Here is a 12958-nt window from a genome sequence, read left to right as displayed (position 1 = left end):
TAATTGTAAAATGCTACACAAATAGAAGGTGTTTTGCTGTTTATTAGATTGTTCCTTTTCATGTGATTTTGGTGAGCTAATCAACAACTGTCATTATCTTAGAAGACATTTCTCATGGATCTCAATATCGTTGATGTACCTACCACACATTGAAGGAGCCGTTTCAGCCAGTTGCAATTTTTTATTCCTAGTTTTAAGTTATTTATCATGGAAAAATTAAGTGCACTAGAGAACTTAATTTACAGTAGTAACTCATATCTTCAGGTCACATGTTCCGAGATCCCCAGTGGATACCTGAAACGGTGGGTACTACTGAGCCCTCTGCCTGCTATGTTTTTACCGATGCAACATACCTATGATACAGTTTAATTTATAAATTAGGCATAGTAAGAGATTAACAACAATAATTAATAATAAAATAGAACAGTTAAAACAATATAAGGTAATAAGATTATGTAAATATGATCTCTCTCTCAAATACCTTTTCCATCTTAACTAAGCATTTAACACACTGTGGCTGTAACTTTTGCAGTTTGAGGTGCAGCAGCAAAATTAGCACGAATTTCTTTTTCTTTCTTCACAGTTTGAGTAGATTCATTTTACCATAGATCTTAGCAACCACAGCATTCTTTTTTTTTTCTTTCCTTATTAAGTCAGGAACTTACACCTTTCACTTAAAAAAAAACTTCTCTTTAGCATGTCCAAATTGCCAGCGTCACTACTCTTGCACTCTTGGGCATTTACTGGTAGTAAAATGAGGGTTGCTTGAACAGAGCACTGCGATACTGTCTATGACAGTTGATCCTGATAATGGGAGGGCTACTGAGTGACTAAGGGCAGGATACACTGGAGGGATGATTCATGTCCTGAGTGGGACAGAGCAAGATGGTGTGGGATGGCACAAGATTCCATCACACTACTCAGAAAGTCATGCAACTTAGAACTTAGGATCATTTATTTCTCAAATTTTCCATTTAATATTTTCAGGCTGCATTTGACTGTGGCTAAAGTGAAACCGTGGATAAGGGAGGAGTACTGTACACGTTATCTTTGGCCAGAGATCAGGGTCTAAAAGTTGTACGGGGCCTTTCTGTTAAAAGTAGTTAAACGTCTTTTTAAATGTCAAATTAAACTTGAAAATTCTAGGTTTGAGTTATTTGTAAGCTAAATGCTATTCGTGTGTCTAGTTTTCATTTGAATCCAGTCACTCCCCTTTAGTTGGCTTTTGCTGTATTATGGTGGAAACTTCACTTTTCACCTTTATTCTGAAATTTTACTGGTATGCAGACCATTGAGGACAATTGTAATAGAATGATTGCAGTCATAATTTTGCATTCCTTTTTGACACATCCTCTAAGACCATATTATCAAATTGGGGGTCTTCTGGCTTCTGTCAGGGAGGGCAGGAATATTGGCTTTTGAATGAAAATCTATTCTCCCTTTCATATTTCATAAAATACCCAAGCCAGTATAGCCCTGACAATAATAAGGTAACATTTATTTGAAATTCAGCAGGAAATTTGGAAATCTAAAGGACTGCTCAGCTTCTTACATCATACATGCTTGTGTATGTAGGTTTTTTTTTTTTTTTTCAGTTTGGTAAAAGAATCAGCATTATGTTTGCCAGTAATTTTGGAAGTAATGGATTCTACTAAAAGTACATATAAAATGCATTCACTTAAGGGAAACTTTCTGTAATTTGGTTTATGGTACTTGTTTCCTTTTATGGAATGCTATAAGGTAGAATTTAGCTTAGCTCAGGGAAAAATGGTTACAAATACATGGTTAGTAAAGTTTCTAAGTTGCATGAAAGAATACTAAGTATTGCATTAGTGGCTGTGACAGTTTTTACTGTAAAACAAGGCAGTAAGTAAAATCTTATGATATGAAATATTCATTTAGCCTTCACTCTGGTGTCAAAGCACACGTTACTGTGCGTTGCACCTTCCTTTTCCAGAATTTTTAGAAGTTTTTTTGAGAATATCAGAATTTACGTACTTTTATCAGTTCTGCAATCATCATTTTAGTACCTGTGAACATCTGTTAATTCATATTAGTGAATATTCATTGTACAAGCAACTCCTAGTTGATCCCAGCTGAATGTTCCCATTGCATCTTTTTGCTTCTACTAAATAGGATGGGACGTAGAGGCAGTGATGGTCGTAGCATAAGGAAAAGTTATCTTTTTGACTGTTTTCTGGGTGCTAAAAAAGAAACTTAAATTGGTATTTTGTTTTAAATTACTTTGTACTTCAATAGATATCAACTGTTTGTATATGGTTAAGTCATAATTTTGCAAACTGATTTTGCACAGGACCTCCAGATTCTAAGGAGCCTGATAGGTATGTTAGAAGGGTTTAAGGGACAAATTCTGGCTGCATTTTATTAAGCACCATAGCTTTTAGCCATCTGATTTCCTTATCTGAACGCTCAGAACATGCTAGAACTTTCCATGTTCCTAGCAGTTTTTTTATGCCCTTCAGTTAGGTGTCTCTCCTGTTTGCCAAGGAGTTATTTCAAACCCTATTCTCAAGTCTCCTTACCCACCCTTTCTTGTTCCAGTTATCGATTGCTGTGTAATGAACCACCCAGGACTTGGTAGTGTAACTCAGTGACCATTTTCTTTGGCTCACAAATTCTCTGTATCAAGGAATTCAGGAAAGGCATGTTGCTGCTTCACAACGTCTGGAGCCTCAGCTGGGAAGACTCCAATGACTGGGGGAGATGTGGATGGCTGGGAACCGGAAACCTCTGGAGGCTTCCTTGCTCACATGTCTGGCGCCTGGGCTGTGATGACTTGAAAGCTGGGCTCAGCTGGGATTGTTGACTGAAGCACTTGCATATGGCCTCCATGTGGCTTGGGCTTCTCACATCACAGCCTTCGGGTTCCAAGGGTGGGTGTCTGGAGACCCGGCATTCCAGGAGAATCCGGCAGGGGCTGGTAGGCGTTTTCTGACCTAATCTTGGCAGTTGTTCGTTGTGACTTCCACTGTATTCTATTGGTTGAAAATGAATCTCTGAGGCCAGCCTGTATTCAAGGGGCTAGGGGTTTGGAATTAATTAGGCTCTCTCTTTTGGTTGGGTGTGGCAAGGTCACTTTGCAGAAGGACATGTGGAGTGAGAGATAACATAGTGACCATTTTGGAAAATCCAGTCTGCCACACTGTCTCCTGATCTTCACGTTTATATGCCTTAGTGCTTGCTAAATACTGCCACTTGAACATCCCAGTCGCTTAAAATGAAGCATGACCAAAATTTGTATAATTTGACATAGTTCACAGAAGCACTGAAGTTAAGAACTTTTGTTTTGTAGTCACATCACCGTTCTTGATACTTGGCTCCAAGCCACTTGTGGTTAAATGGTGGTTAGAATCTGATTCCCTTTCTAGAGATTTTTCCTTCTGTGAGGTTATTCATTTAAAAGAAGGAAGCAGGCAGGAAAGAACTGCAAACAATGAATTCCACAAATATTTTTGAATACTGGCAGTATTATAATTGATGCATAACCTCCCACTGCTGTGACAGAGACAACACATTGGATGTGTAAGTTCTAATGTGATGATTAAAAACTCTTCATTTGACTTTTAATCTTTATTCTTAGTTTACCAGTTTAGTTTGCATTGAGTAAAAACTGTTGGCTCTTCAGGCTATACTGTAAGACAAAATGGTCTAAGTCTTGCATAGTATATAGATAATAGAATTTGTTGAATCCATATAAATATTATTTTGAAGTTTATATTTTTACTGTCGGGGGGGAAAAGAAAGCTGCTAAGCAAGTTGATCGGTTTTTTTTTTTTTTAATAAATTATTCTTTCTTGTTCATTAGAGAAGTCCTGTGCCTTATCAACTGTGTCAGGTTGGTTCCAGTAACTTAATGTTCTTGAAAGGAATAAAACTTACGTTTCTTTCAAAATACTTTAAAATCTGTATTTTCTATGCTAGTTTACAATGATGCATTTCCTTTCATTTTAATCTTTCCTTCTATATATAATACAGTGGTTATGTTTCTAAGATTTAAAAAATTGTATAAAAATAGGGATAGGTGGAGTTAATGGCTATAGATGAAATAATTCCTGAAAGAATTTCAGTAATAAAGTTTAAGGGCTATGACTATATAGTTTAAAAGCTTAAATATCACTAAATAAACAAATCCAGTATCTCATTTTTATCTTATTTCAGCTCAAGAGTGATGACTTTTCTTATCACATTCACTATTGTCTATTTGCATTCTCTAGTGTTTTCCCGAACAGTGTCAAAAATATTTTGCTATTTGTGGTCATCCTTGTCATGATTATTCTGACTTTAACAGGAGAATATTTTACAATTAAGCACCAAGTAGTTTTTGGTTTGAGTGTGCTACTTCTTAATTTGAATCTTTAATATTTTTTTTCTTCTGGGTGTTTTTCCTTTAATAATAGGAAATTAATTAGTTTATAGTTGACCTTGGAACAGCACGGGTTTGAACTGCATGGGTCCACTTATATATGGATATTTTTCAATAGTAATCACTACAGTACTACACAGTCGTGATTGGTTAAATCAGGGATGCAGAGGAACAGCAGAAATGGAGGGCTGATGATAATTTAACCCCCGCCTTGTTCCAAGAGTCAGTTGTATGTCTTGATTCTACTATTGAAGGCCAGCCTGAAGCAAACTATTTTCAAGTCCTGATTCATTAGAGAAATAGTTTCCTCAAAGACTGTTACTAGACATTTATTATAAGTTAAAAAAAAACTGAAAAGAAATTCCTTTTTAGCATGGATTCAAACGCCAGTTTAAGAAGTCTTACAGGTCCAGTAAATGGTTGTGGACACAGTGGATGAAACCAGACTGTTTTGCACTCATTTCTTTTAACCACTTCATGGCAATGATTCTTAAACTTGTTTGTTTATTAGAATCCCCTTGAAATCTTACTAAGACAGGTTGTAGGGCTCCATGCTCATAGTTTCTGATTCAGAAGTTTGGTGTGGCACCTGGTGATGCTGCCAGTCCTGGGACCACACTTTGAGAACCACTGCTTTCCATGTACTCAGCTCATTGTTGAATGAATTTTTCAGTTCACTCACATCAGTTAATGGAGGGTTGCTTAAATATAGCACCATGTGTAGTGTGTAATACTCTTAAGACTACAGGAACTAGTTTCTGGATCACTTTTAAACCATTATTTAACCAATCTGATCTAGTTTCCTCATCCACAGAGTGAGGAATCAAGGGTACAACTAGGTAATGTATAGAAGAGTGTTTTAAACTCTGTTGCCGTACAAATATAAAGTAGTATTATATGCATATATAATTTTTTTACAATTTGTTTATGGTTCTGTGGGTTTATAATGTTACTTTTTGTATTTTGGTAAATACTTAATCTCTCTACCTCGCCCCTATTGCTGCTTGTCCTTTTAATCTTGATTACTTAAAAAAAATTTTTTTTAGTTGGGGGTAAAACTAAGTTTGTTTGTTTGTTTTATTTAACAGAGTTACTGGGAGTCGAACCCATGACCTTGTACATGCTAAGCTTGTAATCTATGACTGAGCTATACCCCCCCCCCTTAATCTCAATTTCTTTTTAGTGATAGTGTCTTTCTGTTTAAGTGGCCTTGAATGGCTTTGAAAGGAAATATATTAAAATGAATACAAGTGATCTTAAAGAAGACTGTAAAAATATAAGCATTTTGCAGGACCATAAAGATAACTCCGCAGGCTGAAAACATGCAAGCTATGTTAATAATCAGTGGGAGAAATTGTTATTGTTCTTTGACCTTTAAAGATTTTGTCAAAACATTAAAAACTCTTTGTGGGTTATAAGTGTATAGGAAAATAAAAAAATAGTGAAGTTTATATTTAGTGCAAACTGACTTCAAACATTAGAAACATTGAGAATTAAAGTGTTTTTTATTGCTTTGTAAAAAAAAATTACTGAGATTAGTTTGGACAGTGCTTGCCTTGTATATTTACAATAAAGAGATGGGTAGGTAGATAGATGTATATAAATATTTTAGTGCCATCTAAATTGGCAGAGAAATATGTTCAGTGTAGCTTATGTTAGGTATGTTTTATTAGACTATTTAAATATGGACACTTAAAAAATAATGAAATCACAGAATAAATAGTTCATAAAGCCTATAGGATCCTTTGAACCTAGTGTTTTAGAGCAAAAGCCAGCAAACTTTTTCTGTAAAGAGCTTTGTGGGCCAAAAGGAAAGGTCAACAATATTGTGTAAGGACTTAACAAGAGAAACAAATTTATGCAGACTTTTTTATTATTGAAATTCAAAATAGTAGCAGTTGAGTATTAATTTTGTAACCTTGGTCTACTAATGAAAAGAGTGAAATTATTTTTTGCAAGGATAACATTCTTCATTGGGCTACAAAGTTAGTGTCCCTATCATCAAATTGGTCACAGGTACTCAGCTGTAAAAACTATTCTTAAATTCATGGGCGGTAGGGAAAGAAGTGGTGGGTTGGCTTTGGGATGTGAGCCGTAATTGTTGATCAATGTTTTAGAATATAAGGACCTTTGCAGTTACTTAATTGGTGAAGTGAGGGTTGTTTCCCAAGGTTACATAGTTACTTAGTTATCTTATTGACAGGTGCTATCAAAACAAGGCTCTTGAAAATGTTATGCTACCTCTGATACTCTTAATTAAAATATTTTTTCTTAAACAGGAATATCCTATTCCCTAACTATTTTATAAATGGAAATTCACCTTATACAAAAACTGCCACCTCCCCCTTCCTCACATCTTTTTTCTACCTTACCTGGTTTTTAGCAACATCTCAGCTTCTTTAACAATAACCATAATGTTTTTAAATTAAAAAATACTGTTTTAAAATTTTTATGAAGATTTGAAACAGTTAATATATCATTTCCCTCTCATCTGTACTATATTTTTAGAAATGATTTAAATTATTATTATGTGCACTGGTGAACTGTACAAGCTTAGTAGCCATATGCAGATCTTAAAGATCAGACTTTGAACTTTTATTAAGTAGTATTTTATTTTATTTTTGTTTTTTTAAAAACTTTTTTAAACTTTATTACATTTGGGGGGGTAATTAGGTTTTTTTTTTAATGGCGGTACGGAGGATTGACCCCAGGACCTCGTGCATGCTAAGCACTCAGTCTACCACTGACCTATACCCTCCTCCTAAGTAGTATTTTAAATACCCCCAGATAATATTTTCACATTCTCTCCCTTCTGCTCCTACTGGTAAAATGGAAAGAGCTTTGGTCCACAGAGAACTAGACCAAAATACCAAATAACAGTGCTTAGCACAGACTAGGAATGCATAAATTGTGCAATGACGAAGTGATTTGACAAAGTCACTTTATAAAGGGCTTACTGTCATCTCTGGTACATGGAGGGTGCTTAATACATGATAGTTCTTAATAATTGCTATAAAATCTAGAAGTCTAGAAGTTGTTCATAGTACCCAAATTTAATACATTTTGCTTAGTATTCATGATACACCTGTGTAGTAGGGTATTTGAAAAATCAGAATCTGGAGTTAGATTACCTAGTTTTAAAACCTAGTGAAACCAGATTAGCCCCACACCGAAGCCATACAGACCCTGAGCAAGTTATTCAACCTCTCTGTGCCTCAGTTTCCTAATCTTTAAAATGGAAATACGATAGTACAAACCTCATAGGGTTGTTACAAGGCTTATGTTAGTACCTGTAAAATGTAACAGTGCTTGGCACATAGTAAGTTCCCAAAAATTGTTGGCTGCAGTAATATTAATTATTAATGTTATATTTGAATGCTTTTCTTAAAAATTTCAAATTTAATCAATTAACTGGATTCCCAAAACTATCATTAAATTTAAGATTTTTCTGTTACAGATGGAATGTACCTAATTTTCTTCATCTCTTATAGATGTAAACAGCAAAAGGGAAATTTCCCATTAAATTGAGAATACGTGTTTTATAGCACCTTGTATAGTCACAGGTAGAAAAATTGATAAAATATCAACAAATATGTAGATGGTTAAGAAGTTATAGTCCTGGACTGATAATCTCCTTGAAATAATCCCAAGGGTGGTACCTTGAGCTTTTTTCCTCAACCAACATGTACCTTATCTTTTGTGATTTGAATACAGCGTGCTTATTATTTTGTTCTTAATATTAATGCTGGTCAATGTAAATAGTTACTTGACAAAAAAGAAAAAAACTACTTTGAGGAAAGAAAATGCTTTGGGAATTAGTAACCCACAATTGTACCTATCCTTATGGTTGTTTATACATATAGTTTTATAGAATTATATTCTGTAAATTAATACATTTGTCTGCAACAGAATATTATTAGTACCTAATTTTCTTTTGAATTTGCATTCTTCTCAACTTCTTATAGAAGTTACAAATTAATTTATAAAACCTGTAATCAAATTACTTAATGATCTTTCTGTTGTTAAGTTTTCTAATGTATGCTTTTTTTTTCCCTCCCACCAGAGGAAATAAAAGCGGAAACTGAAAAGCAGAGGTTTGTCGTTTGTTTTTGGTTTTTTTCTTCAGCAAAAAAAATTTGCAAACTTGTCAGTCTTGGCCAAAATAGTAATACAATCATCTGTATTTTAGTGTGGCAAATTTTCTACATGTGGCCTTTGTAACAAAATCAATTTTTTAAAAAATAATTTTTGAGAAATAGAATGGTAATCATACCTGTAAATACTGAAAGAGCTTGTAAATAAATAAATAAGGGTATTTCTGAAATGCTGTACGATATGCTTTAAAGTGTTTGATTCATATTTAGAAAGATTACTAAATATTTAGTAACCTAAATTATTTAATTAGATAACTGCATTGATTTTTAAAATTTTTCTTGCATTTAGTTACAGCTCTGGCCACTAGCTTATGACCTACAACAAATCACTTAACGTCTCTGGACTTTATTTTCCGCATGAAATATGGGAAGAGGAAGTCTGGTTTAGCAAAGTGCCTTGTAGAACTGAAATTCTGTGTTTTTATTTGAGTGTATCATCAGCATGAAAAATGTGATATTCTAATCAGGCTCTCCCTTTTTCTTTAGTCCTCCTCATGGAGAAGCAAAAGCTGGATCAAGCACCCTTCCACCGGTGAAATCAAAGACAAATTTCATCGAAGCAGACAAGTACTTCCTACCTTTTGAATTGGCATGCCAGTCCAAATGTCCCCGCATAGTTAGTACATCTCTAGATTGTTTACAGGTATGTATAAAACGGCACTGTCTAAAAACTATCTAATCTGAATGCGTTTCTAAACATTACTCACAATTGATGAGTCAGTCATTTTCCATGAGAGCAGTTGATTATTCTTTTTGTGGTAAGAAACCAAGTGGTTGCTTAACATTCAGGAGAAACAATAGTTGCAAAAAGATGTTTCTAGGTTAAGGGTAACAAAAGTCAGTAGTGAGCTTAGTGAGACACAGAATCTTTACTGAGGTCATCAGTAATGAAACTGTTGATTCATGCTCTTTTTTTAATCAGTGAAATGCAAAAAAAATGGTACTTTTAACCTGCTGATTTTTATATATATCATTATTTCAGTGTTTTTTTTTTTTTTTTTACCAGATGCTTGCTGTTTTATATAAAGCAATAGGTTAATGTTAACAGTTTAGTATTTATATTTACTATTGGACTTCAGCTCTGACCTTCATTTATGTCAGAAAAATTTCTTAAATCTTCCTGTTTTACTTTGACACACACACACACACACACACACACATCCTCTTAGATATTTATAAGACAAACCTTCAGATAGAGAGGTCCTTTTCTTTTCAGATATTTTCATGGTTTGGGGATTATACCTTTTAACTAGCAATTCAGTGGAAAAGACCATATCCATATGATTTGTTCTTAAGATAGATTAAGGATAAGTTCATTTGATTTGTGACTTTGTTTTCCCTGAAAAATTAAAATTAAAGTATCTAAGGCCTTCCTTCCAGGGCTATAATGGTAATGATAAGTAAACAAATCTGTGATTTATCGCAGTCAGTGTATGGAAATTGGGTTCTCTGCATTTTCGCAGATCTAATTTGGCAGGTGATTTTGGGTTATTTGAATGTGTTACGATAGCTTTTGCAAAAGCAGTATCAGTAATGTTTGGACAGAAAGCAATAAGCCATTCTAACTCATCAGAGACAAGTTCTTAGGTCTGCCCTCCTTAAAGGTATTGCCTGATGGTTTTGCTGTGGTTATTTTTCTGTTTTTGTGGTTATTATGAGTATAAATAATTTCACGTTTATATAGCTAATAAAGCTTTCTTCAGGAAAAGTTGGTATAGCCTTGGCTTTGAGTATTCTTTAATAGTTCTATGTAAAATGTTTAATATATATTCAGTTGTATATTGTAATTTGGGGGGGTCATTACATCTATTTATTTATTTCTTCCTCTTCTTCTTTTTTTTTTTTTTTCAAATAGAGGTACTGGGGATTGAACCCAGGACCTTGTGCATGCTAAGCATGCGCTCTGCTATTTGAGCTATACCCTCCCCCTGTATATTGTAATTTTAATGTATGTTTAATTAGTATATATATTTGTTAGCTTAATTAGGATCTTTATTTTTTTTTCTCCATTTCAGAAACTTATTGCTTATGGGCACTTGACTGGCAATGCTCCAGATAGTACAACACCAGGCAAAAAATTAATTGATAGAATTATTGAAACAATTTGTGGCTGTTTCCAAGGTCCTCAAACAGATGAAGGAGTTCAGTTACAGATAATAAAGGTGATTTATGAGATAAAGTGAACTTGTTATTCATAATCTATATTTTTAAAAATCAGAAGCCTTTTACCTTGAAAAATATTTGGAAAGGTCATTTTATGTGCTTTCCAGCTATAATGGAGGTCATTTGGGTACTTTTTAGACTCCACATCGGGAGATTTTATTGCTGAATGCCAAGAGTTCGCTACAAGACACTTATTTGCAAATCTGTTATTTAAAGGTCCCAGTTTAGGGCCCCAGAGCCTTCCAGAGCTTTTCTGTTTCTGGCATGGTTCTGTCATTAAGCTTTCAGGTCCCATGTGAAGAAGGTCTTGTGACTCTTCTAGTTTCTTCTACTGCTATCAGAGTCCTTGCAGTCTGCCCTCTAGTCCTGGGTTTCACCATATGAACTACTTGTGCACCAGCTTTCCTGATTCCCTTGCACCTGTCAGTCTGCTGAACCTGCTCAGCTAAACCCCGTCCTGGGTTTGTGCTGTGATATACCTGGGTGATCAGCTCCTTCCAAGGAAAATCACTCAGTTGTGTTTTCAGTCTGCTGCAAATACTGAATTTTTAATGTTACTGCTAGTAGTAGTTGTGGTGTGTTTGGTTATCAGTAAAATTTTCTTGTACTGTTAGTACTTTTGAAATTGTGGACTGAAACAAATCAGTTGAATGGTTTTCTAGTGTTTTGGGTTTGAGAGGATTATATGGAAGCTGCTGCCAGAATGAGGAAAACATAGGATATTTTAACAGTTGATGATATATTTAAGGCAGATAGAAACTCTATACATTACCTTAAAGTGGTAATGATGTCTGAAAATTTTGATTCTAATATAAAAATATATATTTTTATGCTGAAACTCTGGATGCAAAAAATTGCTTTAACTTTTTTTTTTTTTTTAAGGCTTTACTTACTGCAGTAACATCTCAACACATAGAAATTCATGAAGGAACTGTACTGCAAGCTGTGAGAACATGTTACAATATCTATCTTGCAAGCAAAAATCTCATCAATCAGACAACAGCCAAAGCTACTCTTACTCAGATGCTAAATGTTATCTTTGCACGCATGGAAAACCAAGCAGTAAGTATTAGAAAATGAGAGAGATTGTATGGAACACCACAAGCATCAAGTATAGAAAAAATTTTATGGAAATTACACTGAAATCTTTTGTGCCTGTGGAGAGAATGGTTTTTAAGGTTTTGTGTACTGGAGATCTGTGGTTTTGTTTTGTTCTGAGGCTTACTGACTTGTTTGACTTTGGATAAAATACGTCTCTAGTTGCTCACAAATAGAAATTGAAAGATATCAGTTGCCATCATCCTTATGGAAGTGTTTATGAATTGATATTTTTAATAAGCTCTCAAGCTTAGTAGATGAGTGTAATATAGATAAGTTACCTATTTGATCTGTTCTGGTATAAGATTATTCATTGAGCCTTTAAAAAATAAACAAAATGTGTTCTATGTTGATGAAATATATTTGGGGAGGAAGTAAGAGATCAGCAGCTAGAAAATCATTAATTTTTTTAGTTATTTAGTCTTCATAATTAAAAACCAACCTCTAACTTTTTTTTTTGAACTGATTTTAACCTTATGGAAAAGTTGCAAAAAAATTTACAGAGATATCTCCTTTACCCTGCTACTTTCCTTAATACCAGCATCTTACAGAACCACATTACAGTGTCCAGAAGCAGGAAATTACACTGGTATGATACTATTAAATAAACTGTTAGCCTTACTTGAATTTCACCAATTTTCCCATTAATTTCTTTTTTTTTCTTTTCTGTTTTAAGATCTGATCCAGGATCCCACGTTGCATTTAATATGCATTTAGTATGTCTTACTCATCTCCAGTTTGTAAAAATTTCTCAGTCCAGCTTTCATCACCTTGAAGGGTGATGATCAGTTATTTTGTTGATTATCCCTCAGTTTGCTTTGTCTGATGTTTTCTCATGATTAAAATGAAGTTGTCCATGTCTTGCAAGAGTACCTCTGAAGCAGTGTTGTGTCCTTTTCAATACATCACGTCAGTAATTCATGATGTTGATATGTCCTAATACTGACGACGTTAACCCTGGTTACTCGGTTAAGGTGGTAGCTGCCAGGTTCTTACACTGTAAAGTTACTCTTTTGTAGTTAATAAATATCTTGGGAGAGATACTTTAATACTATGCGAATATCCTGATTTTTCCCTCACACTCCCCCACCCCCAGTATGAGTGTCCATCAGTGAATATTGTTGGCAACAGTTATTACTGCGGTGTTTCCCTAGTGGTG

At 34.4% G+C, this 12958-nt stretch overlaps 1 protein-coding gene across 2 annotated transcripts in view; it reads left to right on the top strand.

Moving 5' to 3' along the window:
• ARFGEF1 (ADP ribosylation factor guanine nucleotide exchange factor 1) overlaps nucleotides 1-12958 on the top strand; it is a 99020-nt gene that overhangs the window by 23309 nt on the left and 62753 nt on the right. For both annotated transcript variants that reach the window (XM_031441515.2, XM_031441516.2), the window contains exons 2-5: nucleotides 8448-8478; nucleotides 9025-9181; nucleotides 10554-10700; nucleotides 11584-11763. In XM_031441515.2, the coding sequence (XP_031297375.1) occupies nucleotides 8448-8478; nucleotides 9025-9181; nucleotides 10554-10700; nucleotides 11584-11763 (515 nt within the window). The remainder of the gene's footprint in view (nucleotides 1-8447; nucleotides 8479-9024; nucleotides 9182-10553; nucleotides 10701-11583; nucleotides 11764-12958) is intronic.

This window comes from Camelus dromedarius, chromosome 30 (genome assembly GCF_036321535.1).
Source record: "Camelus dromedarius isolate mCamDro1 chromosome 30, mCamDro1.pat, whole genome shotgun sequence".
NCBI lineage: Eukaryota > Metazoa > Chordata > Mammalia > Artiodactyla > Camelidae > Camelus > Camelus dromedarius.
The sequence above is the reverse complement of the archived record's forward strand: the minus strand, read 5'-3'. Positions and strand labels throughout refer to the sequence as shown.